Source organism: Balaenoptera acutorostrata, chromosome 7 (assembly GCF_949987535.1).
Source record: "Balaenoptera acutorostrata chromosome 7, mBalAcu1.1, whole genome shotgun sequence".
NCBI classification, from domain to species: domain Eukaryota; kingdom Metazoa; phylum Chordata; class Mammalia; order Artiodactyla; family Balaenopteridae; genus Balaenoptera; species Balaenoptera acutorostrata.
This window is the reverse complement of record NC_080070.1, coordinates 6,973,237-6,997,962: the sequence shown is the minus strand read 5'-3', so window position 1 is coordinate 6,997,962 and position 24,726 is coordinate 6,973,237. Positions and strand designations below refer to the sequence as shown.

Sequence of the window (24,726 nt, the reverse complement as noted above, 5' to 3'; positions counted from 1 at the left end):
AGAGGGCTGCCAGTCCCAGGAGGCCCCAACAGGACAGGGCTTCCCTGCCCAGGATACTCCTACCCGGATGGCCTCTGCCTCGGCTTCCAGCTGGTGAGGGTCGGGAGCGGGTGGTGCCCCCAAAGCGGAAGTCGCCCTGACCCCATTCCCTCCCCAGGTGTGCGATGGGCAGCCTGACTGAATTGGCAGGGGAGGCAGGGCCCTCCCGGGAAGAGCAGCGGTGTGAGGCCTGGGGCCCCTGGAGCCCATGGGCGCCGTGCAGCCAGACGCGTGGGCCCGGGGTGCAGGGCTGCAGTCGCCGCTGCTCCCCGCCCAGTCTCCCGGTGCTGCGGCACTGCCCGGGCCCCGAGCCCCAGACTCAGGCCTGCTTCACGGCCGCCTGCCCGGGTGAGGGGTCCTGGGCACCAGGAGGCCAGTGGGGTGGGCGGGGCCTACAGAGAGCCGGAGGGAGGAAGACACTGGTCCCCGGCCCAACTTCACAGCCCGCCTCCCCACTGGTCGGCCCTTCCTCCTCACCGTGGACGGTGAGTGGACCTCCTGGTCTCCCTGGTCCCCGTGCTCTGAGCCATGCAGGGGCACCAGGACCCGGCAGCGGCAGCGCCACCCACCCCGGAACGGCGGCCAGACCTGTGCCATGCTGCCTGGGGACGCTCCCAGCACCCGCCAGACCAGTGAGTGGACGGGAGGAGGGCACGGTGGGTGAAGTGTGGAGGGGCTGCTGGCGGGCGGCTTGTCCCTGAAGGGGACCCGCCCTCGATGACCTCTGGTTCGGCTTCGTCTCAGGACCCTGCCCTCAGGACGGCTGCCCCAGTGTCACCTGCTCCGGGGAGCTGGTGTTCCATCCCTGTGCCCCTTGCCCTTTGACCTGTGATGACGTCTCTGGTCAGGCCGAGTGGCCCCCTGACCGGCCCTGCAGCAGCCCAGGTAAGGGGGCTCTGGGCCTGGGGTACAGCGGGCATGTCTGCCGGGTCTGAGCTCTCCGCAGAGAAGCCTCACCCTGGGCCTTCCCTAGGCTGCTGGCGCCCCACAGGGCAGGTGCTGGGTGACGAGGGGTGGTGTGTGTGGCCGCGGCAGCGCCCCTGCCTGGTGGACGGCACCCGCTACTGGTGTGGGCAGCGCATCGAGACCGACTGCCGGCTCTGCATCTGCCAAGATGGACGGCCCAACCCAGACTGTGCCGGTGAGGCCCCCCCGGCCCTTCCTGAGGGGTCTCTGGTCTCCTCCCAGACCAGCCGGTGGGGCACCCAGCCCTGCTGCGGCCCTGACCCTTGGCCCTCCCTCAGTGAACTGTGGCTGGTCATCCTGGTTCCCCTGGGCCGAGTGCCTGGGCCCCTGTGAGAGCCGGAGCATTCAGTGGTCCTTCCAGAGCGCCAACAACACCTGCCTCGCTGGCCGAGGTGGCCAGTGCCGGGGCATCCACCGCAAGGCCCGCAGCTACTGCACCCTCCAGGGACGTGCGGGGACCTTGACCTCACCTCCAGCTCCCACTTGGGAAGCCGCCTGTGCTGAAGTTGCTTCCACGGGCACCACAGACCCCAGATAAGGACCCCGGCACTCTGTGCCCCTATTAGTCTAAACACCAGGACTCCCAGCGCATCTTTGGGGATCCCTGGCCTTCTCCTGCATCAGTTTCATGCCCTGGAGGTCCAAAAAGGGGATGTAGGGGGCCCCCAAGTCCAGGGATGGGTATGGGCCCTCCGGTTTGCACCTCGTGCCTCTGGAGGTACCTGGGGTGAGGCTTGTAGGGGGAGTAGCCATATCTGCCTGTCCAGCCCCTCTGGGACCGCTCCGCTGGCACAGCTTGCTTCCATACCCCTCTCTTGGGCCAGCTGCAGTGTCTCGGGTTTGGGGTGGGGTCGGGGTGACGGGGTGACCAAGTGTTCCCGTTGGCCCAGGACTTTCCAGGTTCTATCACTGAAAGTCCTGAGTCCTGGGAAACCCCTCACTCCCGGCAAACCAGAATGGGGTGTTTGCCTAGCTGAGCCCACTCCCCAGGTGAGGGGCGGCCCTCCCTCCCCAGGTGCCAGACGAGGCCCCGTGAGGGCTGTGAGCAGCACGCCGGGTCCGCCGAGTGGGGGATCGCTGGCGAGAGGACCCCTGCGGGGTCTGCGAGTGTCTGCACGACAGCACGTCACGCTGCTCCCCCTGCTGCCCGCTGGGCAGCTGCCCCCAGGTGAGGGGGAACAGGGGCCCTGGGGCCAGGGCAGCGGGGGCGGGGTGAGCTGTGTAGAGGCCAGGGTTGCGGGTCGGGCCAGGCAGGTGGCCAGTTCAGCACGTCTAGCCTGACTCTTGTGCCCGCAGGACTGGGTGCTGGTGGAGGGAGTGGGAGAGTCATGTTGCCGCTGTGTCCTACCCGGTGAGTGGGTCTGCGGGGTGGCAGAGGAGCCCCAAGGGGAGGAGGATGGCGAGGACTCGGAGCCACAGGTGGCAGCACCAAGTCAGGGGGGCACCGGCTACCCCAGCCTCAGGGTGATGGGAGCCTGGGTCCTGGATGCTGGGGAAGGAAGGGGCCCTCTGGGGTGGGGCTGGGGGGAAGAGCGCTTGTCTCTGCTCTCCTAAGGCCGGGCCTCAATCTCTGCCCGCCTCCTCTGACCTTTTTTGGGGTTTTGCCTCCCCTGTGAGGTCACCCTTGAGGGCACTTTCTTTTCTCTGGTTTTGCTGGGCCAGATTTGGTTCCTTCCCTGTTCCCCCTAAGAGCAACCATGACAAAGTTGGACTTTTCAAGAGCATCTTTACTTGGAAACTGAATTTTAAATAAAACAGGAAGATACATAGGCTCAGAAACTGATGCACCTTTGGGCCCAGATTCCATATCTTAAAAGTGCACCCATAGGCTGCTGAGGTTAGGAGAGAGCCCGCATGCACAGTTGTACAGGTGGTTCACTGCACAAGTTACGTGGCGAGTGGGGGCGAGGCTCTAGCCTGGAGGACCGCTTCCATCCAGAGATGCCCTTTTCTCGTGCCCACAAGGGTACCCTATTAGCGACAGCAGCCCAGGATTAGGAACTGCAGCCGCTCGGTCCTGGCCCCTGAAGTGGCTTTGGACTGGCGGTTTTATTCTACATTCTCTAAGTATTCAGTGGAAGTGAAAACCCCCAACTCACAACAAGGGAAAGAGGATGGTTTTTTCCAGTTGGGGTCGCTGTTCCCAAAGCTCCTGGGAAGTCGTGGGAGAGAAAGTGCCCCAGGAAGTGGAGAGAGGTCAGGGAGCTGGGCCAGGGGCTGGTGTGAGCCTGAGTCTCCCCACACAGGAGAGAACCACACGGTCCGCCACACGGCCCCTCCAGCCCCAAGCCCCCAGATCGGGGCCCCTCTGATCACCCACGTTCTGCCTCCCCCCGGAGGTAAGGGCCACGGGCTATTGTAGGGCGGAGGGGGGATGTTGCCCAAGGGTTGTCCAACTTGGGAGGGGAAACAGGATCGCTGGGCTATAGCTCTTGCTTCCATGGGGAGGATGGTTAGCCTAAGGATCTAGACGTCATCCCAGCCTAAGTTGCCTCTCCATCCCTGCCTTCCCTGCACCAGCCTTCTGTCCCTGTTGACACCACAAGGTCAACTGTGTGGGCCCTTCAAATCCCCCAACTCCCCTTGTGCCTTCCTAACTATGCCCCTAGCAGGCTCCTGCCACCCTCTGCCCTCCCCCAACTCCAGCCCCTCTCTCGTGCACCCAGATCCCTGCTGTTCTCCCCTGGGCCTGGCCCGACTGCCCGAGGGGAGCCTGCATGCTTCGCCCCAGCAGCTGGAGCGCCCCACCTGGGCTGCCATCCTAAGGCCTCCCACGGGGGCACCTGGGCAGCAGGGCTGGAGCCCCGTAGAGGATGCTGATGCTCAGCGGCACACCCAGCCCCCCTACTTGCAGCTGGACCTGCTACGGCCCCGGAACCTCACTGGTGCGTGGGGAGGGGGCAGGGGCTGGAGGAGGAGGTGGCAGACGGTGGATGGAGGTAGCGGTGGCGGTGGAGGTTGGTGGGCTGAGGGTAGTGTTCACTCTGACCCCTGCCCCTCCCCCCAGGCATCATGGTGCAGGGGGCTGGGTCCTCAGACTTGCTCCAGTTCAGCAACGATGGTCTACACTGGCACAACTATCGTGACGTCCTGCCTGGTATTCAGCCTCCACCCAAGGTACCACCCATCTGGACCCCCCTGGGCCAGAGACCCACCATGCCCCTTTGTGGGATGCAAAGTCTTTGTCCCTGAGGGGCTTCTAGTATCCAGAAGGACATTGCCTGTTTTAGAGGCTTGTCCAACACCTGTTAGTAGCAGGGACAGTGTTCTGTGGAGCAGGGGGCTTGGGGATCACTGTCAAAGGGGCATCAGAAACAAGCGAAGTGGCTCAGACACAGGGCAGGTGTGGGAAGCTCTACCGTGGAGGGAGGGGGTTGGGGTGACATCAAGTTCACTGAAGGCCTCACGGCCCGTGGAGAACAGCCTGGGCACGGCCCTGCCCTCGTGGGGGGTTTGCTTCCTCCCCAGGGAGACAGTATGTTTGCTCTTACGCTCTTACACTTGAGGAGCATCTGCTGTGTCTGGGCACTGGCGTGGCCCTCAGGAAACCAGGACCAGAGCCCCTCAACCTTGAGGGACCTGGATGGCTTATGCCAGGAGAGCATGAGCTCTGGGAAGGCCGGGTCCATGCCATGAAGGTTGGGGGATGGGCAAGGGGGGCACTGGGGAGGGTCACGGTGGCAGCCTGAGCGGAAGGCCGGCTCGAGCCTCGGTGAGCATGGACCCCTGTGCCCACAGCTTTTTCCTGGGAACCGGGATGACGTGGCCCCCGCAGTGTGGACGTTTGGCCGGATGGTGCAGGCGCGGTACATCCGGGTGTGGCCCCTCGATGTGCACCTCAGTGCCGCCCCCCACAGGGAGGCCAACCATGGCATCCCCCTGCCGGCGGAGCTGCTGGGCTGTGAGCCAGGTACAGGCTGGGCTAGGGGCGGGAGCGGGCAGGAGGGACGGGCAGGACCCCTCAGCCATCCCCCTGCACCCGTGTCCCCACCGGCAGCGCCCCCGTGCCCGGGGGTTGGGCACTGCTGTGCCAGTGGCGAGTGTGCCCTGAGGGGGGCCCTGTGCGCTGGTGTGGAAGGCAGCGAGGCCGGCTCCGATGAGGAGGGCTGTCTGCCCCCGCCCGCAGGCACTGGCAGGCGTGGGGCACCCGGCTGCCCCGCTTAGCCTCGTAGGGTCAGCCTTGTGGGAGGCACCTGCGCCGCCTTCACCCGCAAAGTGCCCGTGGGCCCGGTGTGCTGACCTGCTGCAGACGGGTGCCTTCGGAGGGCCCTTCCCGCTGTGGGGTTCTCGGCGTCTGTGCCCCCGTCCTAGAGTCTGGAGGTCAGTGGTTCTCAAAGTGTGGCCCCTGTCCTAGAGTCTGGAGGTCAGTGGTTCTCGGCGTCTGTGCCCCTGTCCTAGAGTCTGGAGGTCAGTGGTTCTCGGCGTCTGTGCCCCTGTCCTAGAGTCTGGAGGTCAGTGGTTCTCGGCGTCTGTGCCCCTGTCCTAGAGTCTGGAGGTCAGTGGTTCTCGGCGTCTGTGCCCCTGTCCTAGAGTCTGGAGGTCAGTGGTTCTCGGCGTCTGTGCCCCTGTCCTAGAGTCTGGAGGTCAGTGGTTCTCAAAGTGTGGCCCCTGTCCTAGAGTCTGGAGGTCAGTGGTTCTTGGCGTCTGTGCCCCGTCCTAGAGTCTGGAGGTCAGTGGTTCTTGGCGTCTGTGCCCCGTCCTAGAGTCTGGAGGTCAGTGGTTCTCGGCGTCTGTGCCCCGTCCTAGAGTCTGGAGGTCAGTGGTTCTCGGCGTCTGTGCCCCGTCCTAGAGTCTGGAGGTCAGTGGTTCTCAAAGTGTGGCCCCTGTCCTAGAGTCTGGAGGTCAGTGGTTCTCGGCATCTGTGCCCCCGTCCTAGAGTCTGGAGGTCAGTGGTTCTCAAAGTGTGGCCCCTGTCCTAGAGTCTGGAGGTCAGTGGTTCTCGGCATCTGTGCCCCCGTCCTAGAGTCTGGAGGTGAGTGGTTCTCGGCGTCTGTGCCCCTGTCCTAGAGTCTGGAGGTCAGTGGTTCTCGGCGTCTGTGCCCCCGTCCTAGAGTCTGGAGGTCAGTGGTTCTCGGCGTCTGTGTCCTGTCCTAGAGTCTGGAGGTCAGTGGTTCTCAACGTGTGGCCCCTGAAGCCGCAGCATCAGCGTCACCCGGAAGGTGGTAGCAGTGCAGAGTCTCAGGTCCCAGCCTCAACCTCCTGAGGCAGACACTGTGGGGTGGGCCCCAGCCATCTGGTTAACAAGCCTTCCAGGGGATCCTCGCCTTTAGGACCACTGTGGAGAGCATCCCCTTGCCTAGGCTTAGCGCGCAGTGCCCGCCCAGGTTCCCCGCCCCAGACCCACCCGGAGATGACCCCCTGCCCGGATGCAGCTCTGAAGCTGGGCGAGCCCCGGGAGTTCCCTTGGTTATTTTTCCTCTCAGAGTCCCGTCCACAGCCTGGACCCCGGCCCTCTCCTCCACCCAGCCTGGACAGCTGCCTCCCCCAAGCCCAGGGAGGTGAGTGGGGAGACGGGCCCAGCGGGTGTGGTGCAGCGCCTGGGGAGCTGGCCTCGGCGTCCCAGCAGCCCTGTGTCTCCCTCTCTTCACGGTCAGCCAGCGTTGCCTCCCTGTGCGTCCCTGCTGCTGCTTTCTGGGTCAGGCCTTCGGCGCCGAGCCTCCTGGGGGCCAGCCTGCTGCTGGGCTGGGGGCCAAAGGGATGGCCAGAGGGACAGGAGCACAGGGCAGATGCCTGGCCTGGAGGAGTTTGGGAGACAGGAGAGGCCCGCGCCCACAGGGCAGGCACCAGGGCATCAGGTGCTCAGAGCCACCCTGAGCCCAGAGTCCCCAGAGGCTTCCTGGACGAGGCTGGAAGGATGGGGGGTGAGGGGGCGTCTGTAACGAAGAGACGAGGGTGGGCACTCTCCCACTGGAGAACAACCCGGTTGGGACCCTAGAGGGGAGGGTGACCACAGCACTCAGGACACGCGTGGGTGCTGGAGGGGGGAGCGACGGGGGTTTGGGGGAGACAGCCGAGTGGATCCCCTCAGGGGGCAGTGAGAACAGCTCCTGAACTCCTGGCGCCTGGGGGTGCCGAGCCCTGAGGTGTTACAGAGGAATGAAGCTCCACACCCGGCTCTGCCCTGCGGGGCGGGGGCGGGGCTGTGGGACCCAGTGCATCCCCAGGGGAATGAGAGGCAGATGCCGGGACACCGGGCGGGGCAGCCCTGGGGGCTAGAGCTGCGCAGGCAAGCTGAGCCCTTTCCCTCCGCAGGGGCTGGCAGAGGCAGAGGCTGAACGCTGGCGTCCCCAGCAGGGATCACCCGTGCCCCGCACAGGTATGTGCCCAAACTCCAGGCCCCCTTCCCAGCCCCCCAGCCCGCCTGTTCTTTCAGAGCAAGGGGCTGTTACTCTTGAGAGTTCAGTCTTCTGACCTCTCTCGTCCCCTGACTGAGCAGGGTGGGCTTGGGGAGGGAGATGTGGTCACCGTGGATGCCTTGGCCGGCTCCTGCCCCTGCCCACCATCCTGGACTCCAGGGTACGAGGCCCCTGGCTGGTCCCCAGGGCTGAGCCTGTGCCCTGCAGGGTGTCTGCTTCCCCCAGAGCCCTGGCCGGGCTGTGGGATGCCGCCTGGCACTCCCTCCGCTCGCCCATTTGCCCGGCCAGGCACCCCTTTCTGGAGTGTTTGCACAGGGAAGCCAGGGTCACCAAGTTAGCACGGTCCTGAATAGGACAAGGAAGGGGCTCCCTGTGGCTGTGTGCCAGCCCCCAGCTCATGGCCACCTGGTCCTTCACCTGCACGGGAGCCCAGGACAGCCATCTGCAGAGAGAGGTGGGCTGGCGGAGCTGTCAGGGCAGCTGGGTGTGTCCTGGCCTGACCTTCTCTCTTGGGACATGTTCGGCCCATCTCACCACCTGCCTGGGCCTCAGTTTCCCCCTCTGTGAGACCAGGAGCACTTATAGACGACCCGTACGGTCCCTTCCCGAAAGTTCTGAGGAGAGCTATCCCGGAGCCTGGCCAGCCCGTGCTTCTGTGTCTTTTGTGAAAAGCAGATGAAGCAGCTTGTACCATCACTCAGGTCTGCAACATGCAGACTCACATGACGAAGTCTAATCTCACTCTAAGTCTGGTTCTAGAAAAAAGGCTGTCTTTTGAACATGAATCTCTTGTCAGCAAATGAGAAGCTCAACCCCCTTTTCACTGTAGCTGCCAGGAGGCTCACAACCGATTTCTCGGCACCGATGTAGCCACGAGCAGATCCTGAGTCTCTGGTAGCGTTTGCTCCTCCAGCTGCCATTTGTGTCCTCTGTTCTTTTTCTCCTTAAACGTTTTAGTTTATTATATAGTGAGTTTGACTCAGAAGCTGCCACATGTGTCTTCTTGAGAGGAGAGTACAAATCTCATTCAAAACTAAGCGTTTCTTCTACTTTCAGTTAAAACCCTTCTTGTGCTCCTGGGACTACTGAGGCCCATTTCCTTTTTGATCTGAAGCCCCTCGGAAGGTGGGGTGTGGGCTGTCCTCACCCTGCACCACCTCGAAGCCTGGGAGACACTCTGGAGGGCCCACGTCAGCCTCATCTCAGGGAAGGGGGGCTGACGGGCCTCACCCCTCTCCCTCCTGCACCCCCAGGCAAGGGGCCAGTGAGTCTTGCGTCCACATCTCACCCAAGCCTTGGGGAAACTGTGCAGACCGAGACCACTACCCCTACCTCCCAGCCTGAGGCCAAGGCCCTGAGACCAGACATGGCAGCCGTGACGGTGCTCCCTCCACACCTGATGACGCCTGTGGCTCTTGCTGGTAAGACGCCTTCTACCTGCAGAGACAACTTTCTGGGTGGAGGGGTAGACAGAGGCCCCGGGAGCTTGACTGCTTTGCTCCAGGTCACCCAGCTCGAGGTCAGGGATCTGGTAGGACCAGGCCTAGGACCCAAGTCTCCTGATGCAGTTCCCTACTTTTCCATGATCTCAAGAGAGGCAGGAAGTGAGGGCCCACCGGATGTCAGGAGGGAGGTTGGGGGCTGCTGGGAGGTGACTGAAGGAGGGAGGATGGGGCGGGGGGGTGCGATGCCCGATCAGCTGGCTGTGGTGATGCCCACAGGACAGAGCATTGCCCCGGGGCCCTTCCCCAGGGGTAAAGATCTAGAGATCTTTCCACAGGTCACCGCCACCTAGGGGAGGTTTCCTGGGACAGGAAGGAAAGCTGTGGAGTCCACGGGTGCTGCCCTAAGCCGCCCCGCTGGCCACTGCCAGGCTCCTCTCTGCCCCTTGGCCCTGCTCCCTCTAGCACGGTCGCACCTCCTTGGGCTCACGTGGTCCACCTCTGTTCTTCTGTCCCCCGTGGTGGCCGGGGCGTGGGCCGTGTGGGAGGCCTGGGGGCCCTGCAGCGTCTCTGGTGGGGGAGGCCATCGGAGTCGCCGGAGGAGCTGTGTGGACCCCCCGCCCGAGGATGGTGGTGCCCCTGCCCCGGGGCCTCTCAAGAGAGGGCACCCTGCGGCTTGCAGCCCTGCACAGGTGGCACAGGTAAGGAGAGCTGGGCTGGGGTGGGGGCATCCAAGGGGGGGAGCTCCCGCTGCCCACCCTACCGGGTGCCCATCCCCCCCAGGCTGCGGGCTGGGCCGTGTGCATGCGAGTGCTGAGCTGTGCCAGACGGGGCTGGTGCCCCCGTGCCCACCTTCCTGCCTGGATCCCGAGGCCAACAGATGCTGCGGCGGACACTGTCTGGAAGGTGAGGCGGGCCCAGCAAGCAGGGGTGCTGTGGGCAGAGCCCTCGGGGGAGTGTGGGGCGTCCGCCTCCCCTTCCTGCCCGGGGCTGAGTGCCCTCCTCCCCGACCCCAGATGCCGCTGCCCCCCGGGCTCCTCCTCCAGGACTCTCGCTGCCTGCTGGGCGAAGCAGCCGGGGGTGCCCTTCCTCCTGGACGACTGCAGCCGACGGTCAGGGCCTCCGCCCCGTGGGGAGGGCCCGGGTCAGGGGACGCTCCCCTCCCCCCTCCCCCTCCCTCCCCAGTCCTGACCCCCTGCCTCGGCTTCTCCCCGCCTGCAGTGTGTGTGGGAAGGAGGCTCTGCTGTGTGAACCAGGGGGCTGCCCCGTGGCCTGCGGCTGGTCAGCCTGGTCCTCCTGGGGTCCCTGCGACCGCTCCTGTGGCTCTGGCGTGAGGGCCAGGTTCAGGTGTGCAGGACAGAGCCAGCGAGGGAGGGGAAGGGAAATGGGAGAGGGAAGGGGATGGGTGTGGAGGGGGGAGAGCTGAGGGGCCTGCAGGGGAGAGGGTGCTGGCTGGAGGATGCGGGATGATGGAGGCGGGGCTGAGGGGCAGGGAGATGAGAGCAGGTGCCCAGGCTGCCGCTCTCCTCAGGTCTCCCTCCAGCCCTCCGGCCGCTTCCGGGGGGGCTCGTGTGAAGGCGAGAGGCAGGAGCTGCCAGCGTGCAGGGCAGGTGTGTACGCAGCAGCCCACCTCCCTCCTCCAGACCGCCGCCCTGAGAACGGCGGGGTCAAGCCTCTGCTCACTCTGCCTGGGTGGTCAGCAAAGCCTCCCCATCCGGGAGGCGCCCTGGAACTGGCCTCCATGTGTGGAGCTTTGTGCGGGGAGGAGACGAGGGCCTGGACCCAGGCTGGCCTGGGGGGCGCAGGGTGTCTGAGAGCACGGTGTGGGCATGAGGCTATGGGGGGGGCTGGAGGGGGCCGGTCAGAAGCTCTTAGGGGCCAGGACTGCTGTCCTCTTTCCGCTGCTGGGGCCCCTCAGGCAGAACCATCCCAGCAGAGGTCTCTGCGTCTCACTGGTGCGCAGGGCGACGGGGCAGCGGGCAGAGCAGGGAAGTTGGGGTGCAGGCGTGGGTCCAGGGGGGTCTGGGCCAGGCTCTTGCAGTGGAGAAGGGCGGCTGGGTGTCTGAGGGGACTCTTGGGTTTCCACATTGAGGCTGAATGAAGGCCAGTTGTTTAGAAGGCTCTGGAAGTTTTGATCTGGGAGAAAATGTGAGGATGGGTAGTGAACATGTCGAGGTGCCAGCCAGGTCCACAGACAGAGGTGGGGCCCCAGTGAACCAGATTCAGCGGAAGGCTCTGCTCCGAGAGGGAGATCGGGGCTGACGGTGGAGGTCCCCGAGGGGCAGAGGCCGCACTCATCCTCATGAGCCCTTCCGTCGCCCCCATAGCTTCTCGGACCTCACCCAGGTCCCCCGAGCCGCCCCGCCCTGCAGGGCCCCGTGCAGTGTCCTGCCCTTTTCCCTGCAGAGGCGTTGGGCTGGACACCCTGGGGTTCCCGGTCCTCCTGCTCCCGGAGCTCCCTCGTCCCTGGAGGGGGCCCAGGCTGGCGCAGCCGTTCCTGGCTCTGCCCCAACCCTGGGGACACGTCCTGCCCAGGAGAGGCCACCTAGGAGGAGCCCTGCAGCCCCGCTGTGTGCCCAGGTGTGGCCCCTTCTGTCCCTGGTGTGTCTGGGGCCCTCGGGTGGGGTGAGGAGCAGCTGAAGAGAATGACCCTTCGGGAGGGGCGGGGGCAAGCCTGGCTATTGTCCAGAAGATTCTCCCGGCCCCCAGTCGCAGCCCCAGGAAGCCCAGCAGGAGATGAACAGGGTGGGCCTGGCCTGAGGGAGCGCTGGGGGCCTCGCTGGAGGAGTGGATGTTGGTGGGGCCGAAGCTGCAGGTAGGACCCTGCACGGCCCCAGCCCGCACAGCTCCAGACCCTCGCACGGCCATGCTCAGCCCCTCTTTCCTGCGTCCCTCACGGTCGACTCCACTCTTCCTGACGGTACCCGGCGGCTGGGGTCTGTGGGCCGCCTGGTCCACCTGCTCAGCGCCCTGCGATGGAGGCGTCCAGACACGCGGGCACAGCTGCTCTGCCTCAGCTCCTGGGGACCCCGGGTGCCAGGGACCCCACAGCCAGACCAGGGGCTGCAACACGCAGCCCTGCACAGGTGCCGAGTCCCCTCCCATCCTCCCATCAGGCGCGTCCTGCCGGCCCCTGGGGGTTTGACCTTTCACCACCTACCTTTGCATGACACCGAGCTCTGCCTCCAGGACAGGCCATGCCTTGAGCTAAGAGAGACTTTGCCCGATTTCCTGGGTCTCCTCCAGCCCCCAGCCACCGGGGACCAGGCAGGGCTATGCCCTGAGGTAGGGGGCTTCATCCGACTCTCAGTCCCTCTGACTGACTGCCACCTGTCACCTGCGTGCAGGTTCCCCCCGCCCCTCCACCTCCCTGCCCTTCCCGCCTGCCCCTGCTGAGACCCGCCCTGTCTTCCCGTCCAGCCCAGTGCCCAGGCGACATGGTGTTCCGCTCAGCTGAGCAGTGCCACCAGGAGGGGGGCCCACGCCCTCGGCTGTGCCTGGCGCAGGGCCCTGGGGTGGAGTGCACCAGCGTCTGCACCCCTGGCTGCGCCTGTCCCCCTAGCCTCTTCCTGCACAGCGCCAGCTGCCTGCCCGTGAGTCAGTGCCCCTGCCAGCTGCACGGGCAGCTCTATGCACCTGGAGCAGTGGCCCGGCTGGACTCCTGCAATAACTGGTGGGTACCAGCGTCGGGATGGGGGTGGGGCTTGGTGGCTCCAGAGGTGGACAGATGTGGACTCCCACACACACGGGGGGGCTCAGCATGCCTCTGTGCTGCCAGGCCTGGGCCCTGGGAATGCTGAAGTGAACTGGATGCTGCCAGGCCTGGAGGGGCAGGCGTCTGTAGGGACCTTCGTGCTCATTTGACTGATGGGGAGACTGAGGCTCAGCTGGGAGAGGCGATTTATGATGGAACTAGAGCCTGGAGTGGGGGCGTTCTACGTTCTCCTTCCAGTTACCTCTGTTTCTCTTTCCTAAGTGTAATTCACTTCCTGGGCTGCACTTGCTTTCTGCTCAGAAGCCTTTAAACACCCAAAACATCAAAACTGATACCAGGATCTGCCAGCAGAGGGCGCGCTAACCCCGTTCCCTCTGTTTTTTTCAATTTTCCGTTCTTTTTTCTTTCTTTTCAGTTCATTTTCTTCTTCCTTTTTATTTTCTGTCCCCTGGTCCTCCCCCAATTCCCTCCTTCATTCCTCCTTTCCCCCTGCCCCTTTCTCTTTTGCCTTTTCTCTCTTAGATTTTTTTTTCTGGAATGTCCACATACTTGACAAGTGGGCTTTAAAACATTTTTATTGGAGAAAAGTAAAAAGGAGGAAATACTCAAGAGAAAGATCCAGGAGACTCAAGCTAGTGTCTACTCCTTCTGAACAGCTCCTAACTGGCCCCGAAGTGTCGCTCAAAGTCATTTCTACACAGTGTTTAATAAATACAAATGGAATAAAAAGTATAAAAAGACGACTTCTTGATAAAATCGTGGGACGAAGGGCAGCACAGTACCTGGGCCGTCAGGGAGCTCACGGAGGGTGGAATTGCGGGGTGGGGGGGCTGGGTGAGAATCCTTGGTCACTCACGCACTTCACGTGGGACACAGGGCAACTTGCTTTACTTCCCAGACCCTCGGGTTCCTCTTCTGTGCGGTGGACACTGTGGTCCCAGCCACTTCTCCCTGTGGGCAGGTGCACAGGGCTCCAAGGAGCAGGGGCTGATTGTGGCCTCACTGGGCCCTCTCTCTGCAGCACTTGTATCTCTGGTGTGATGTTGTGCACCTCGGAGCCCTGCCCAGGTACCCCCATGCTCAGGGCCCAGGAATGGGCAGTGGTGGGGTCTCAGGGACCACAGGGGATACTGGCCCCTTCAGTAATCAACCTGGTGGTATCAGGGGTGTCCCGGGAGGTTGGGGTCCAGGGATGACTTGACCTGGTTTCACACGTTCTGTGCCTCTCCCCCGGCACCCGCCCTGGCAGTCGCCTGTGGCTGGAGCCCCTGGACCCCGTGGAGTCTCTGCAGCCGCAGCTGCAACGTGGGTGTTCGGCGGCGCTTCCGGGCAGGCACTGCGCCCCCGGCTGCCTTCGGGGGGACTGCGTGCCAGGGTCCCAACATGGAGGCTGAACTCTGCAGCCTGCGGCCATGTGGATGTGAGAGCTGGGACCCGTGTCCTCAACCCTAGTCACTCCCCACGCCGGACCCCAAGACAGGTGCAAGGGCCTTCCCTAGGAGATGCCATGAAGGTGTGGTTCCCAGAGAGCCCTAAGAGGGGTCCTCCCTGGAGGCCAGCCCTGCAGGGAGGACCTCCAGGTGGAATCCTGCAAGCCCCCCGAGAAGGGGGGAGGTCTCCTGGGCTGGGTGCAAGGCTGCAGGTGCCTGGAATCCAGAGGGTGGAGTGACCGGGTGTCTGGGCATGTGAGACAGGGCCTGCAGTGACCTGGGTGTCACCCCAGGTCCCAGTGGGGAGTGGGGCCCCTGGTCTCCGTGCTCCGTGCCCTGCGGGGGTGGCTACCGGAATTGCACCTGAGGGAGTGGCGGGCCCAGCCCCGTGGACTTCTCCACCTGTAGCCTGCAGCCCTGTGCAGGTGAGGGCACCCACCTTTTCCTCCACGCCCTGCCCTCCCTTCTCATCCCCACACCACCCACGGCCCTGTCAACCCCTCCCTGTCACCCCAGGGACCCTGCTCCCTGAGCTCCCATGCAGCCCCACGACCTTCCCGGCCACGCCCGGAGCTGATGCCTCTCCCAGGTGGGACCCCGGGGGAGAAGTGAATGTGCCCAGGCTGAGCTGTCAATCTCTGTGTCCCCAGGGCCAGTGCCTGGTGCGTGTCCCCGGGGCAAGCAGTGGCTGGACTGTGCACAGGGCCCTGCCTCCTGTGCAGAGCTCAGTGCCCCGAGAGGGACTGACCAGCCCTGCCACCTGGCTCCTGCTGCCCGTCCGGGACGCTCCTTCTGGTGAGTGTTCCCTGCCTGACCTCCTTGGGGCCTGGGTAGGGGTAGAGCCAAGGGTGTGGGTCTGGAGGCAGGGAAAGCCTTGCAGAGTTGAGGACAGAGCGCTGAACTCAGGGCGCGTGGCTCTGCTCTGCCAGCCCCGTGACCAGCACGTGACCCCGGGCGAGTGGCATTCAGGTATGGGCCTCTGTTTTCCCGTTTGTAAAATGGTGATTGGTCTGGAAATTCTTTATGATTCGTGCCTGCTTGAGGGCTCTGTCCTCTTAGTTATCACCAGTTATTCATCGAGCACTTACTGTAAGCTCAGTCCTGGGCTGGGCTACGCTGTGGGGAAGAGCAGGCTCTGCCCCCAAGAAGACTCCAGTCTCCGGAAAGCAGACCCAGAGCCCCTACAATGAAGACAGACCCACGTGATACACAGGAAGTGAGCTCTGCATGTTGCAGAGCACGTGATGCAGACTGGTGGGGATGGGGTCCAGGATGGTGGGCTTCCTGGAGAAGGTGGTCCAACTTGACCATCAGAGATTAGAGGATGTGGAGAGCAGGGAGGCAGCCACTCCAGTTGGAGGGTGGTGGGAACCAGGGCTGGTAAATACAGCGGGGGATGGTGGAGTTTGGACAAAAGCTCACGGGGCAGTGGGGAGGGCTTCCAGAGATGCTGCTGAAACATGGGGCTTGGTAGGGACAGACTCCAGTGAGGGCTCAGGCTGTTCCACTAGCAGCTCTGTGACCTCAGGCTGAGTATTCTCATGCCTCAGTTTCTCCACTTGTAAAACTGGGGTAATAGTGTCCCTGGTCATGGGAGTCTGTGAGACGGTAAACTGCTTCCCAGGGCTGCTACTTTCAGGACATCTGACTTCGAATCATGTGCTGGCGGATGGCTGTGTTTTTAAAGTTGAGACCCTAGCAACTTCTGTCCAAACCCCCTGTGCATGTAGTTTCATCTGATTTTGTTTTGTTTCTTTTTACGTCGTTTTGTATGAATTGCACTTTTCATACTTTGTTGATTTCATGGATTTGACAGTTCAGTCTTGTGTCCTGCAAGCGGAGACGGTCTTTTCTCCCAGAAATCGGGGGTCTGTGCCCTTCCCCACGGCCCCTGCACCTGATGGTGTGTGTTTCCCCGATGCTGGGAAGTGGGAAGAGACTGATGTTTGGAAGGAGGGTCCGTGGTGTTTGAGGGAGGGCGCCTGCCAAGTGGGCGCTGAGATCTGATGGTGGGGGGCAGGTGGGGAGAGAGCAGGCCAGGCTGGAAACCGGAAGGTGGTGGAGGGTTTTTGGTTTCAGAACAACGTGTGTGTGCCCACCCAGGACTGCCCCTCTGCCCACAGGGGACGCCTCCACCCCCCAGGCAGTGCTGTGATTCGTCCATGTGAGAACTGGTGAGACCACCTCCCCCTGCAACGTCCCCAAGACCCCAAGGACCCCTCTGTCTCTCCTGAGCGGCAGGGGGTGTTGGCCTCCATGGGCCTCGGAGACACCCCTTCCTGCAGGCACAGCGACCAGCTCTCCGGGGCCAAGCCTGCTTGTGCCCCTCGCCCGTGCCCTCCCCTCCAGTCTCCCTCTTCCCTCCCGTCTCTGTCTGCTGAGGCTGCCTCAGCTACACCGAAGACGGGTGGCTCGAACACAGAGTTTGTCCTATCACAGTTCTGGAGTCTAGAAATCTAAGATCCCGGAGTCGGCAGGGCTGCTTCCTCCTCAGGGCTGTGAGCAAGCGTCTGTTCCAGGCCCCTCTCCTCTTCTGGAGTTTGTGGGCAATTCCTGGTGCTCCTTGGCTTATAGCTGCATCCCTCCAATCTGCCTTCACGTGGCCGTCTCCTCCTTGTGTTTTCACATCATCTCTTGTGTGTGCACCTATGTCCAACTTTCCCCTTTGTATAAGGACACCAGTCATATTGGATTAGGGTCACCCTAATGGCCCCATTTTAACTTAATCACCTCTGTAAAGACCCTCTCTCCAAGTCAGGTCACATTCTGCGGTCACATTCACATGTTAGGCCTCCGACATATGAATCTGAGGGGACACATTCAGCCTCTAACAGCGCCCTGACCCCCTGCTTCTCCTCCTCCAGCTCCTGTGACTCTGGGCTCATCACCAACTGCACCTCCTGGCCTTGTGAGGAGGGTGAGAAGGGGGTCTCTCCTGACTTCGCCCCTGCAAGCTCCCTCTGCACCCCCTGCTTGCCGCAGTGGGTCTGCATGGGGCCGGGGCTGGGGGCTGGGGAGGAAAGCCCTGGGGAGAGGTGAGCGCAGGGGGGAGGGATGCTCTTGTCCTGTGCATCACACTCTGCCCCCAGCCCTTTGGGTCCCTCCAGCCCCCGCTTGCTCTGTTCTCTCTCTGCCTCTCCCTGCTGTGCACCCCCAGGTCAGCCCACGCGGTCACCCTGGACCCCATGGAGCGAGTGCTCTGCCTCCTGTGGCCCTGCCCGACGCCACCGGCACCGCTTCTGCACCAGGCCCCCGGGCGTTACACCATCCAGCTTGGCACTGCTGCCCCCACTGGCTTCAGCCCCACCCCTTTGCCCAGGCCCTGAGGCAGAGGAGGAGCCCTGCCTCCTGCTGGGGTGTGACCATGAGTCCCGTGGAGCCCAGATGTGGCCTCTGCGCCCTGTGGATGCCTTCCGCCTTGCACCAGCCAAGCCCTCGCCACTCCTGTGTGGGCGGCCTCCGGAGCCGGACCCCACCCCGGGGCCTGGGGGATTACTGCGAGGGGCCTCGGACCCAGGGGGCCGCCTGCCAGGCTCTGCCATGCCGAGGTATCTGCCGGCGACGGCGACGGGGCTGGGTCAAGGAGCAGAGGCGGGAAAGCTGCAGGGAGCATGACGGGGAGACGGGCCGGGGTGGGCGACCCACCCAGCTCTCTGCCTATCCTGTCCCCTCCCCCCAGTGACCAACTGCACCGCCATCCAAGGGGCCGAGTACAGCCCCTGTGGCCCTCCCTGTCTTCGCTCCTGTGACGACCTCGTGGTGAGTCTGGGTTCCTGAGGGTCACTTTGCGGGACGGCAGGGTGTGGCTTTGGGGTGTGGCCCCTCTGACCTGGGGTTGCCCCGCAGTGGAGGGAAAGGGCGGGGTCAGCGCCCATCAGGGTCCCACTTGTTCCGGAGAGAAGTGGGAGCGAGCCTCACCCAGCAGCCCTTGCCTTCCTTACCGCAGACGTTTCTCAATTTAAACGTTTTATGACAGAAGCAGCATAAACACATAGGAAGGGGCAATCATCCCGTTATATCATCGTAAACCCCAGGGGCGTATCGGCGCCCAGACATCGCCTCCGTGCGCGCGCATGTGCGCATGCGCCTGCGGGGGTGCGGGGCTATCCTCCGAGCTCCGCCCAGGACCATGGAGAGGGACACGGGCAGGCCGCCGGGGTCTGTGTGCAGCGGCGCCTGCGCGGTGGTGAGGAAGCCGACCCGAACCAAAAACGCTGAGAGAAGTGCTGGGGAGAAGTGACGCGCTTGGAGGCCCCGCTCGGACCTGTCCAGGGAGGTCGGGAGGCTCCCACACGGAGGCAGGACGAGGAGGCGGTGCCTGGTCCCGGCCTCCCCCAGGGAGCCCCAGCGCCTCCCCAAACGCTCCCTCTCCCCCCAGCTTTGCGGTCGCCTGCGCCCTGCGTTCTAGGAGGTCTGGGAGATGCCTCGGTCCCCACTCAGCCCTCCATGGGGTTCACGTTTGGAGGCCACTCCGCCCAGGGCAGCTCCTCTCAGGCTCCCCTCTCCCTCCCCCTCCTCCCCTGGAGGAGAAACTCCGGTGCACGCGCGGCCTAAACTGAGTGTAGAGCGTTACGGTTCTGAACCGGAGCCTCGCACCTTCTCCCCTCTGCCCCCCTCCTCCTCCCCTTCATCTTCCCTCCCGGGCGCCCCTTCCCGGTCCCCTCGGCCCTGCTTTCCGCTGACCGGGGCCCTCCCTTGCTGTCCCCCAGCCCTGCGTTTGGCACTGCCAGCCGGGCGGTTACTGCCCGCCGGGCCAGGTGCTGAGTGCCGACGGCGCTGTCTGCGTGCAGCCCAGCCGCTGCAGCTGCCTGGACCTGCTGACCCGGGAGCGGCACCGTCCCGGCGCTCAAGTGGCGAGGCCCGCTGGCTGCAACTACTGGTGAGGCGGGCGTGTGGGCAGGATGCAGGGGTGAGGGCACCAGGTGGGCAGGATGCAGAGGCAGGGGTGAAGGCACCGTGTGGGTGGGATGCGGGATGCAGGGACAGGTGCAGGGGTGAGGACACGACTAGTCCACTTTGTGTCTCGTGCCCCTGAGCTCTCCCGGTCTCAGCGGATGCACGCTAGGCTCCCACAAGCCCTGAGGAGTTGTGGCAGGCCCCCTAACCCCTTGTCTGACAGGTGGGGAAACCGAGGCAGCCAGCTCCGCAGTTCTGGGAGACTTTGGAGGGCTGGGCGTGTGCTGTGAGGGGGAAGGGGGCGGCAGTGTGGTGTTTCCTCCCGCTGTCTGGCCTCTGTCAGCAGCAGCGACCTGTGATCATTTCCCCATGGGACAGAGTCCGCAGGACACCTGAGAGGGCCCTGAGTGGGACAGGGAACAGGGGCTGGAGGCACTAGAGAACGGGGAGGGTGGCTGAGACCCCAGAGGGAAATGGGGCCGGGGGGAGGGAAGGGAAGGCCGATTAGGAGGGGTGTGTGCGGAGGACCCGGCGGGACTGAGCTGCCCTCTCCCTCCTGTGCCTGCGTGCCCCGCCCAGCACCTGCTCGGAGGGCAGGCTGACCTGCACAGACCTGCCTTGCCCAGATATGCACCCCGCTCCAGGGGAGGTGAGGAGAAGCAGCCCAGGGGCGCAGAGAGGGTTGGGGCCAGGGGAGGGATGGCTGCACCCCGATGCCCGCCATTCGCCTCCACAGTGCCTGGAGGCTGGTGCCCGTGGTGGGAGAGGACAGCGTGCTCCCAGCCCTGCCGGGGCCAGACAAGGACCCGCTCCAGGGCCTGCACCTGCCCGGCTCCTCAGCATGGAGGGGTCCCGTGCCCCGGGGAGGCGGGGGAGGCAGGGGCCCAGCATCAGAGGGAGACCTGCGCCAGCCCCTCTGAGTGCCCAAGTGAGATGCCCCACTAGGTTGCTCCAATCCCAATAGGCTGGGACCTCTTGGGCCTCCTAAGGCAGCTGGATGATTTTGTCTTCCTGGCACAGTGGATGGAGCCTGGGGCCCGTGGGGACCGTGGTCTCCCTGTGACGTTTGCCTGGGGCAGTCCCATCGGAGCCAAGCATGTAGCTGGCCCCCCACTTCTGAGGGAGGCCGGCCCTGCCCTGGGGGCCACAGGCAGAGTCGACCCTGCCAGGACAATTCTACTCAATGCACAGGTGAGGGCTTCTGTGGAGCTCTGGGCGGGGGGGGAGGGGGTCCCTTGTAAGGCTAGGAAATGCTGCCTCTGACCTTTGACCCCTGCCACATACACACTTGCATGTCACTTTCTTTGAGGGACAGCCCTTAGGTCACTCACCCTGTGGAACTGGGGCAGGGTGAAGGTCCGAGCGGGTGGTGGGCATAGCAGGAGGGCTTATCTCCCAACAGTCGGGATCCCCCAGGATGGACCCCCTCAGCACCCACCCTCTCTGCTTCCCTCCTGCTGTAGACTGTGCAGGTGGCTAGGGTCTTCTCCGCTATGGGCGGCCCTGCCCCCGCTCCTGCCAGGACCTGTCCCCCGGGGTCTTGTGCCAGCCAGGCTCGACAGGCTGCCAGCCCAGCTGTGGGTGCCCCCCTGGCCAGCTGTCCCAGCACGGCCTTTGTGTGTCCCCAGCCCAATGCCGCTGCCAGTACCAGCCCGGAGCCATGGGTCAGTGCCTCCCCTCCCCCTCCCAACGGCCCCCTGAACATGGCAGCACCTGCCTGCCTGGCCCCTGCCACTCTGCCCACAGGAGCCAACCTGGGGCTGCGGGACGGGAATGGGCAACTCCTGCATCCTTGGGCTGGTCCAGGTTGGGGCTTCCATCTCCTGCGCCCAGGATCCGGGTCCCCATGGGGTGGAGTCTGGTAGGGAGGGAGGGAGGGAGGGAAGGAGGAGGCAGTAGGGTATGATGGGGCTGAGCCGTCTGAAGTGCCTGCCCCCACTCCTGTGTCCTCAGGGATCCCTGAGAACCAGAGCCGGTCCGCAGGGTCTGGGCTCAGCTCCTGGGAGAGCCTGGAGCCCGGGGAGGTGGCGACTGGACTGCGTGACAACTGGTGAGCCAGGAGGGTGAGCCAGGGAGGGGGTGGGCTGCCAGCCGGGCAGTAGGGCCCTCGGGGAAGTGGGCAGGGCTCTGTCTTCTGAAGCCGCCTTCCTTGTCCCCAGCACCTGTGTGGCGGGCATCCTGCAGTGCTGGGAGGTGCCCGACTGCCCTGGGCCCAGGCTGCGGGGCTCCTGGGGTCCCTGGGAGGACGGCAGTGTTTCGTGTGGAGGAGGGGAGCAGCTGTGCTCTCAGCGCTGCGCCCGGCCGCCCTGCCCCAGGCCCGCCGTCCAGAGCCGCATCTGCTGCACCCAGGTCTGCAGAGGTGAGCCCCAGCCCAGGCTCTGCCCTGGACACTCCGACTGAGCTGATTCCCACTTTGCCCTTTGACCCTGACTCACAGGTGCCTTTTGACCTCTCCCACCCCATCCCCACAGGCTGCCCCTTACCCAGGCCAGTGATGGGCAAGTGAAGGAGGAAGGAGGCAGACTCGGGCTGTGCCGAGGTGTGGGGAGACCGCAGGAGCGGGCGTGGCACGGGCCCTGGGGGGCAGGCCCGGGACGGTGTCGTTGGCCTGTCTGGGGGTGGGCACCGGGGTGAGTAGAGGCAGGCCGTGGGGTGGGCACAGGACGCAGCGAGGGCAGCGGGGCCGGAGCTGGGCACTGACTCAGGTGCTGCCTCAGAGGCAGGCTGCCCGGCCGGGCGTCTGTACCAGGAGTGCCAGCCCGGCGAGGGCTGCCCCTTCTCCTGCGCCCACATCACTCGGCAGGTGGGCTGCTTCTCCGCTGGCTTCGAGGAGGGCTGTCACTGCCCCGAGGGCACCTTCCTGCACCGTTTGGCCTGTGTCTAGGTTAGAACTCACCCTGCCTGCAACCCAGGCCCCTCCCCTTCCCTGTCAGCTCTCACCTCTGCAGCCTGTAAGCCTCCTGACTTAGAGCTGGTGACACTGAACCCCAGGGAGGGGAAGGGACACACCAAGTCAGGAGCCAGTTACTGGCAGAGTTAGACTCAGACTCAGGTGTCCTGGTTCCTGGCTGAGGCCCTTTCCTCCTCCCTCGCTCCCCGCTCCTCACGTCCCATCCTAGAAGGGCCTCTGTTGACCCTGCCGTGTCCTGGCTAAGTGCTCTGTGCAGGAAGGTGCCTGGCCATCTCCGGTCAAGCCCATAGCCTTGCATCGCTCACGTTCCTACCCCTGACACAGGTGAACGGTCCCACTTGCTGCCGGAAATGCTCTCCTAGGGCCCGGGGCCTCACCCCTGCCCCCACCATCCTCCCGTACCCTCTTCCTTCTCCCCACCCGCCTTCCGAGGATGTGCACAGATGCGGAGAGCTGGCACCTGGCAGGTAGCTCCGGCCTGTGCCACTGCACTTTCTCCTGTGCTGCCCGCAGGAGTGCTCCTGTGTGCTGACTGCCTCACTGCTGCAGGAGCTGGGAGCTGCCGGCGCTGACCGGGGGCTCACCTGTCCATTCTGGGAGAGGGGGGTCAGCCCCTTGGGCCTGGAGATGAGTTGGGCTCAGGTCAGACCCTCCATACAGGCTGCAGCAACTGGCGAGGGGGACGATGAGGGTTGGGGAGATATGGGGGCGAGGGAGGGGGTGAGAGGGTGAGAGGATGTGGGTGGGAGAGCACTGCCCCGCTCCTGGAACCGGGCTCACCCTGGCTCCGTCTTCTTGCCCTCTGGGATCGAAGTATCTGCCCGCACTCCTTCCTCCCGGGCTCCATGCCGCCGTCCCCTCATCCCCACACCCTCTTGCCAGCTCCTGTTCGCACGGGAAGCTGTCCTGCTCCGTGGGTGACTGCTCCAAGGCTGCGGTTGCCTTCGGTCCCCGGGGCCCGTGGGGCCCCTGCTTCCGCTCCTGTGGCGGGCTGGGCACCCGCACCTGCAACTGCCACTGTGCACGCCCCACACCCACTCCCCGTGGCCAGGACTGCCGTGGGCCCCGCCAGGACCTCGAGTACTGCCTCAGCCCGGACTGCCCAGGTGAGGGGAGAGGGACTGGGTTCGCACAGGCTGGGTGGCCGAATCCACTTCACTGGCCCTTTGTCCCTTCCTGTTTCTGTCCATCCCTGGCGGCAGCTCTTGGTCTCTTTTCCTCTTACTTTCTAGCTCTGTGTTTCTCTTCTATTCAGGTACATTCAACCAAATTTCTGGAGCTCTTGCCACGTGCACCATAGTGTACATGGGGGATGTGTTGGGGGATGGGGGAGTGAGGACCCCGACCTTGGAATCCAGGGGCTCAGATAACCCATTTCAGCACGTGGTGAGCCCTGTGGGAGGTTGCGTGTGCTGAGGAATATGGGGGAGGTTGAGAATTCTCCTAGAGGGACAACCTAGGAGGGCTTCCTGGAGGAGGCAGCACCTGAGGGGGTCTGAGCGATGGAGAGGACTTTGACAAGCATTGGAGAAGGATGCCAGGAATCAGGAACAAAGACCTTGCTATGGTAGCAAGGCTACTGTGAGCGAGTGCTGTGCTTGGGGCCTGGGGTGTCTGGGCTGAACCAGACAGGTTTGGAACTTGACCACCAGCCTTGGGCTTGGTCCTGGTACACTGCAGCCTGGGAAACACTTCTGAGCAGGGCTTTCCTTTGGCACAGGGGCTGCAGGGTCCACAGTGGAACCAGTGACAGGCCTTCCAGGTATCCCAGACTCCTCGGGCCCTGACCCCGGATTCCCTGCACCACCCGCTCTGGGAAGAGCAAGGCCCGGGTCTCCTCCCTCCCCAGCCCTGCTCCTAGGAGGCCAGGAGCCCAGGGCTGCCTCATCAGGAGACCCCTCTCCCCTTCGAAGGCGGCTGGGGTCTGTGGTCCCCGTGGCCCCCCTGCTCCAGCAGCTGCACAGACCCCGCTCACCCTGCTTGGGGCAGCCGCACCCGCCTCTGCCTGGCGAACGGCACCGCGGGGGCCTCTTCCCAGGAGCGCCCCTGCAAGCTGCCCTCCTGCACAGGTGCGCCTTCCAGCCCTGACCTCTGACTCTGCCCTGGCTCGGGATCCTGACCATCCCCTCCAACAACTCATTCTAACCCCAGCCAGTGTCCGACCCCAAGCCCACATCTAATATCCCTCAAGCAAATACTGAATTCTCACCCCGACATCTGATCACAGATTCACGCCTGACCCTGGACCCTGGGCCTTCTTTGCCAATCCCAACAGCTGTTGGGGGACCCCTGCCAACTTCAGCAAATCCTTACTCGTGTGTGTACCAAATACTCCCCCAAAGGTCCCATCCAGATCCCTCAGCTGCCCTGGGAGTCTGCGACTACTGTCCCCCCTGAGAGGGGGGAACTGGGGCCCAGCTGCCAAAGCCGCACAACAGTCAGGATTGGATCTGAAAGGGGTGCCTTCTCCCCAGATTGATGCCAGCGGAGTCCTTGGGGGGCCTGGAGCCGCTGCCAGGTGCCCTGCAGTGGAGGGTTCCGGCTGCGCTGGAGAGAGGCCGGGGCCCCCTGGAGGAGGCTGCCGGGGGCCATGGGCTCAGACTGAGAGCTGCAACATGGGGCCTTGCCCAGGTAACCGGCTCCAGCATCGGAGGAGGGGCCAGGGTTATGGCAACTGAGGGGGATGCTGCCTCTGGCCCTGGAGGTGCCCAGGGAAGGCTCGGGACTCATGAAGTCCCAACACAGACTCCTACCTTCTGGTCCGCAGGAGAGAGCTGCGAGGCCCGGGACACCGTGCCCACCCTGGACTGTGCCGACCACTGCCCAAGAAGCTGTGCCGACCTCTGGGACCGCGTGCAGTGTCTGCAGGGACGGTGCCACCCGGGTAGCCAGGCCACGCCCCCAGCCCAGCCCGGGAACGCTGGGGAGCCCGCGCCTGCTTCGCTGTCTCCCGCTCCCAGAGAGCTTGTGA

At 64.2% G+C, this 24,726-nt stretch overlaps 1 protein-coding gene across 1 annotated transcript in view; it reads left to right on the top strand.

The window, feature by feature from the left end:
- Positions 1-24,726, top strand: part of SSPO (SCO-spondin) — a 50,197-nt gene that overhangs the window by 12,073 nt on the left and 13,398 nt on the right. The window contains 55 exon segments of the mRNA XM_057550430.1: positions 5-93; positions 158-177; positions 179-384; positions 516-671; positions 784-924; positions 1,013-1,180; positions 1,284-1,431; positions 2,018-2,055; positions 2,058-2,173; positions 2,302-2,356; positions 3,252-3,344; positions 3,672-3,890; positions 4,013-4,122; positions 4,744-4,915; positions 5,003-5,143; positions 6,431-6,503; positions 7,242-7,321; positions 8,615-8,782; positions 9,269-9,454; positions 9,457-9,504; positions 9,587-9,709; positions 9,820-10,150; positions 10,335-10,369; positions 10,372-10,415; positions 11,188-11,387; positions 11,729-11,889; positions 12,224-12,476; positions 13,540-13,586; positions 13,768-13,938; positions 14,242-14,373; positions 14,599-14,706; positions 14,709-14,743; positions 16,028-16,122; positions 16,813-16,865; positions 17,106-17,315; positions 17,318-17,334; positions 17,376-17,496; positions 17,628-17,707; positions 18,658-18,827; positions 19,424-19,467; positions 19,578-19,772; positions 19,865-20,035; positions 20,308-20,508; positions 20,798-20,894; positions 21,004-21,203; positions 21,562-21,728; positions 22,269-22,323; positions 22,326-22,428; positions 22,638-22,861; positions 23,476-23,517; positions 23,669-23,824; positions 24,098-24,192; positions 24,241-24,317; positions 24,319-24,386; positions 24,523-24,639. Of these exon segments, the coding sequence (XP_057406413.1) occupies positions 5-93; positions 158-177; positions 179-384; positions 516-671; positions 784-924; positions 1,013-1,180; positions 1,284-1,431; positions 2,018-2,055; positions 2,058-2,173; positions 2,302-2,356; positions 3,252-3,344; positions 3,672-3,890; positions 4,013-4,122; positions 4,744-4,915; positions 5,003-5,143; positions 6,431-6,503; positions 7,242-7,321; positions 8,615-8,782; positions 9,269-9,454; positions 9,457-9,504; positions 9,587-9,709; positions 9,820-10,150; positions 10,335-10,369; positions 10,372-10,415; positions 11,188-11,387; positions 11,729-11,889; positions 12,224-12,476; positions 13,540-13,586; positions 13,768-13,938; positions 14,242-14,373; positions 14,599-14,706; positions 14,709-14,743; positions 16,028-16,122; positions 16,813-16,865; positions 17,106-17,315; positions 17,318-17,334; positions 17,376-17,496; positions 17,628-17,707; positions 18,658-18,827; positions 19,424-19,467; positions 19,578-19,772; positions 19,865-20,035; positions 20,308-20,508; positions 20,798-20,894; positions 21,004-21,203; positions 21,562-21,728; positions 22,269-22,323; positions 22,326-22,428; positions 22,638-22,861; positions 23,476-23,517; positions 23,669-23,824; positions 24,098-24,192; positions 24,241-24,317; positions 24,319-24,386; positions 24,523-24,639 (6,825 nt within the window).